The 5,971-nt window shown below is 45.4% G+C and overlaps 1 protein-coding gene across 1 annotated transcript in view; it reads left to right on the plus strand.

Annotated features, from left to right (window-relative positions):
• The window catches only part of clcn2b (chloride channel, voltage-sensitive 2b), a 90,526-nt gene extending 84,839 nt beyond the window's left edge, over positions 1-5,687 (plus strand). Inside the window, exons 19-20 of the mRNA XM_079353142.1 lie at positions 455-541; positions 2,764-5,687. Of these exons, the coding sequence (XP_079209268.1) occupies positions 455-541; positions 2,764-2,958 (282 nt within the window). The 3' untranslated portion in view covers positions 2,959-5,687. The remainder of the gene's footprint in view (positions 1-454; positions 542-2,763) is intronic.
• The last annotated feature ends 284 nt before the right edge of the window (positions 5,688-5,971 follow it).

A 5,971-nucleotide genomic window follows, 5' to 3' on the forward strand; every position in this document is an offset into this window, starting at 1 on the left:
TGTAGGCACTTCTCTGCAGGTACTAGAACTGAGCTCTCTCGGTCAGTTTACTTTGTTTACCATTAAAAGAGATTGAACCCTCCAGATACAACTTATGTAACTTCGACTTATGTTTCAGACTTTGTTAGCGAGGTTAGAAACAGACTTCTTCTTTGATCAGCTGCAGTCAGAGCTGGTGTTCATGACTTTGTTTTCTTTTCTGGTTTAACTTGTGCAACTCGAACACTTTGAGTGTCCCTGATCACATTTCCCACAGTGATCGTATCCCATTTAAAGTAACTCTGGACTATTTGAATGAATCCATTGTGCACAAATGTCCATGTTGGGTAATTGAAGTCAGCGGTGCGTCTCCTCTAACTGCTCCTCACTTTCTACTTAAAGCAGGAAGCAAACTCAGCATGCTCTTATGTCCACAGTTTTTATTGCTCCACTGATTGTTTCTGTGTCCCTGCAGACCCACACCATCTTCTCTCTGCTGGGCCTCGACCACGCCTACGTCACCAGCATCGGACGCCTCATCGGGGTGGTTTCCCTCAAAGAGGTAGGAGTTTTTATCAGTTTGTTCTTTGACATTGTGACATCATTAATGTGCGTGTTTTGTCTCTGTAGATTCATCGCTGCATCCTAAAGTGAAACCAACAATCCATCTTTGGTCTATGCTCTCATCACAGCATATTCGCTGCTTTCATAACTGTAAAAGTCACTGTCGAAGTTGTCAGGAGCGCTGTCACCGTGCTGTACACGGACACACAAAGAGCTTTCAGTCAACATTTATAATTCCTCCTCCCTCCGCCTGTTAGGAACTGTGACAGACAAAAGGCTGCTTAATATGGCCGTCTTTCTCTATTGTCTCTGTGTCTGTCCTCTGCACGCCTCCCTTTCCTTCCATCTCCACTGCCTCACAAACAACTTCAAACCTTTTGCATGTTGTGAATTGGCCTGGAAGTGGTGAGAGGATTGTTGCTAAGCGCAGCGCTGCTTGCCTGTCCCTGACATTTAGGCTTTTTTGTTCTCCGTTCCACCAGCAGACAAAAAAGCCAGCCAAGGCAGATAAAGGCCGTCCTCGCTCCCGCTCTGCCTGTCCGTCACACAGACACGCTGTTACATCACGACCTCGCCGCTCCGTGTGAGAGAAAGTGTGTGATTACAGTGTGTTACGTTCACCCTTACAGCAAGCAAAGGCGGCGACACAGGACCCGTAGAATCCAAAAAGACGATCTCTGCCTGGCAAAACAGAAAACTAAATAATGTGTCATCCTGGGAGCAGGGAGGGAAAGTATGACAGAGACTTTAAGAACAATGTGCACAAACCTCCAATAGATTTAGAAAGTGAAGTATTGTTGGGATATGTTCACAAGTCTTGGTAAACATCTCTTAGAGGCCGTGATTATTCAGAATTAAAAAGTTCAATGTAAACGTCTTTTTAGCGTCTCCGTGTACTAAAACAGCGAACACTGCTTCCTTTTAACGCGCACATCTAAAGATCACATTGAGGCTGGCGGGTAATCATGGGAGTGATTCTCTCTGCTACTCCCCCCCCATGATAAAAAAGCACCTCCAAGATGGCCGTAGTCATGACGACCGGGTGAAACCGACCGGGAGAAAGAGGACGTTTTTATCACAGCAGCACAAAACATCCAGTGTTTCTACGGCAACGATCAACATGTGTTCGTCATGGCGCCCTTCTCCTAACTGATGGAAATATTTGGGCTAGTGTACGAACTCAACAAAAAATTAATAAAATAGGTTTAGTCTATTTTTAGATATTGAAGAGTAAAAACTCAACATGTTGTTCCTTTAAGTAGCATCACAGTTCATCCGATGATTCTCCAGATCGGAAATGAAAACAGAATACAAACATGGTCAGTTGTCTGGACAAGAATCACATCAAGGAAATCGTACTTCATGTTTGTCTCTCATAACATTTAAAGAAGTTGTTTTTTGGCATTCAGGCAGTTTCCCAAGACCGCATCCTAAAATAATGCTCCCCGACAGGCTCCGCCTCTTTGATTTCCAGGATGTAGTTACTGTCGTCAGGCTGGGAGGGAACGGCGTGTGGGAGGCAAGGAGAGCCATGGAGATGAATAAATGTGGAATCGTTTCCGCTTCTCCTCTGTGAACGAGTTCAGGCGAGAGAGCACATCGACCTCAGTCTCGGTGCGTTCTGCCCTCTGACCACGAGCGTTCTCTGTCTTACATTCGATAAAAAGGAGACAGCTTGTGTGTCAGATTGACATGGTCACTGTAGAGCGAGGCCACTGAAGCTTCTATGGAGCACTTTGATTTCCACTGAAGCCGTCCATGACAAAGCTGTGCGCAGCAGTGTAATGAGGCACTGTGACAAAACAGTCTGAACGGTGCAGCTCAAAGGAGACTCTGGAGAGGACCACCTTATGTCCAAAACCTGAACTACCAAACACCTGCAGCCCTATCTTTGACTATCACTGCAAAAGCACCAGAACTACTTAGATTTTATAGATCACCGACGACAAGACGCCATGCCGCTGTCCTGTTGTTTACTTTCAGATCATAGTGCAGCATTAGACTGGATGGCAGTACACAACATTTAACAGGCTTTGTTGAGTTTGACAAAGGACAGTTTGAAAGCGAACCGGACCAAAAAGCAAACGCACCGATGTCATAACTTCACGGCTGAATCGCAACGAGTCCAGCGAACCGATATGTGAAAGCAACCAAGGACTTTAAGGATGCAACCTGAGTTTGTGCCTTCACGTCTAACAGTTTGTTCTCTTACCCTTCCAGCTTCGCAAGGCCATCGAGGGCTCTGTGACCGTGAAAGGGGTGAAGGTGCGTCCGCCGCTGGCCAGCTTCAGAGACAGCGGCACCAGCAGCAGCGAGAATGAAGCCACAGAGCTCCACAAGCTGTGGGACCGCCACAAGAGCATGTCACTGCCCCGCGAACACACCCCCTCCGAGTCTGATGAGAAGTCCCAGTGAGGGGGAGGAAGAGGAGGAAGAGGCGCTGAGATCTTTAATCCCCCAAAGCCACAAACGTGCAGAAATCCTCAGGGCTAAGGATCAATATTTAATTCTGGAAAGAGTTCTACTGCGACGCCAGCCTCTTCGTAACTCCTCATTTCCCTGCTTTTCTCTCTCCCTCCCCCACTGTCATCACCAGAACTATCCCCATAAATTCTGTCTTGCACTGACCAAGCCAGACACTCCACCAGGGAGCGGGGCACATCTCAACCTGTGCCCTGCTCTCCATTTTACCCTGGGAATCCACAGCAGAGCGAATGTGGATTAGGGAGAAAAAAGACGTGTTGGTGGATTCCGACAAAGGGAGTGGGTTCAAATCTTTAAAAAAAGGGATTTTTTTTAAGCTTTTTTTTTTTTTATTTCGACTTGTGTATCTTTAGAGTTTGATCACATTTTAAATCTGCAAACGTTTTCTCTTTGGAAAGAATAGAGGGATTCAGAAACTATGACAAATAAGAATACTATAAGTGTGTGTGTGTGTGTGTGTGTGTGTGTGTGTGTGTGCGCATGTGCATGTGTGTGCGTGTGAAGAAGGAAGAGCAAACATGCGGCGTACCAGGGCCAGGCTTAACAACAACAATGATGGGATTTTATTTTTTTGCATCAAAAAGTTGAGAAAAAAAAACATCAGTTTAACGGTCACATATTACCCAGAATCCTCTTCCCCATGTTCCTCTAACATGTCTGTCTACAAACCCCCCAGTGATGAGAAAAGTCCATCCTCTCTGTCTTCTGCCTGCTCCACTTTTCAGAAAATGTGTGCTCAAACAGGTTGTTTGGAGATGTTCCCTTCATGACATCACAAAGGGCAGTAGCCCCTCCCCCAGGTGGGTGACACTCCCACAGCTAGGTGTTTGTTCTGCCCTCTGAGTCTGCCTTCTCACCGTAAACAATAGGACATGGAGCCAGAAAGCAGCGAGTACACCCGAGCCCTTCCAGAGAGGGGGCGTGGCCAGACACAGCTCATTTACATATTTAAAGCTACAGACACAGAAACAGCCTGTTCTGAGCAGGGCTGAAATAGAGGGGTTTATAGACATGATCAAATACAGGATCAGAGTGGATTTACAACAACACACTTCACACACATGATGAAGAGGAGCTCTGACTCTTATTTAAACTGAAGAGGAGGAGATCATGTGACCTTTGAGGACAAGAGTTAGGCACAAGAAGAAATAAATAGAGAGGCACCAAAAAAGATAGATCTGAGATTATTTTTTCCTTCTGATAATAGAATTAAAAAGTACCGTAAAACTTCAATTAAAGGCCTGGGCCTTCATAACGCCAACCTGCTGCACAGCTGGAACACTGACAGCCATTCTTTGTCTTTGTTGGACAGATGTTGAAGTTCATTTTGATGTTTTAATGCCTTCATTTTTAACTGCAAACTAATCGACACTTACTGCATCCGGAGCCTGTAAGTGAGAGCTGCCTTCATTAGCACGACGTGCAGCAGGCTTCTCAAAGGGACTTGGCCTGAGCTTGTGATGGGCTTTTATTTGAAGTTTTACACTTTTAAAATGACCAATGATTCTCAAAATCGGAAAATATGATTCATTTGGCGTGTTTTTATTTTCTATACTTGGCCCTGATAGTCGTTCTTTTCAATCTTTACCACATTTCTGGTTTCCGGCTCATCCGGTGGTCGGGGTTGAACTGGAATGTGCCATGGAAACAATTCTTTGTTCATCACTGTTTGTCCGATTTGAGATGTATTGAACTGATGCTTATTTTTCTGTTTGTTTGTTTTTTTGTCCTCATTTCTCCACTTCAGACCTTTGGTGGTCAGACTGAGTGCACGTCTATGCAAGTGAGCCAGAGCACCTGTAGCCCGTTTCAGAACGTACACTCCTGTCATACTGTAGCTACGGCCTTACGCCAAAGAGACACAATAGAAAACTGGTAAACAAAGGGCTGACGTCGGCGGCAATGCACTCCGACAGTTTTCTGCTTATCTAAATTTAGCCGTTAATAACCGTGCAGCTGAATGTTGGGGCGGATGGAAAGGGCAGGAAGCGAGGGAGAGACGGAGAACAGGGAGCAAATGGATGGCTGAAAGACTGAAGACATCATTACCTAACCAGCTGCTCTGGGCCCTCTCATCAATCTGCCTTTGATTTCCATGTTCGCTAACCTCCATTACTATCAGAGACTCATGGACCCCCCCCCCCCGTCCACCGGCTGTATGATGTAATGGCTCAGTGCAGGCTGCAGACCGTGTTGTTAACATAAATGATCCATGGCTTACTGAGCAGCGTGATTACTGCAGATCTTTAACGTGACGGGTGCGTGATCAATGATGCTGCCTGATGGATCATAACTCTCTAAATTAACAATTATGACAACTGTCCAGTTTACAATTCAATATAAGACATGTAAAGTGCAAAAAACTGAGTGAGTGATTAGAGCGCGTCCATCTCAAACTCGTTGCCTGATTGCAGCCGATACGTCAACAGTTCTTTAAAATCATTTGGCACGATGTGACGTGAGCAGCCGAGAAATGAGTTCAGTGCCAAAAACCAAAAACAGAAGTTCCTCTAATGACCACGGGGGCTGATCTGAAAGTGAGCTAATCCCTGAGCCTCATGTAAAAGACTGCCAACTTCACACTGCAAAAAGCGGTTTTAGTCTCTGCAGTTAAAATCGAGCGGTCGGTAGTACTACAACACGATTATAGTGAGTAGCTTGAAGTCTGTTGGGCTGTTTCAAGATGTTTTTCATGCAAATAGTAGAAACATAATAGTTTGAAATTGGTCCATTAATCTTTGTCAGTGGAATATGAGTAAGATGATGAAGGGACTGCGTGTGCTATACCTGGCATGCTATCTTGTTCTAGTCAAGCGACAACCCCCAAGTGTTGAAAAATGAATCCAAAACACTGCAGTTCCCTGAGTGTCCACTAGAGGCTGGCTGCAAAATACCAGATGTGAAAATGAGTCCTCAGTGTGTTGGAATCTGAGCTCGGCCCTCG

This window comes from Symphodus melops (assembly GCF_947650265.1).
Source record: "Symphodus melops genome assembly, chromosome: 10".
NCBI lineage: Eukaryota > Metazoa > Chordata > Actinopteri > Labriformes > Labridae > Symphodus > Symphodus melops.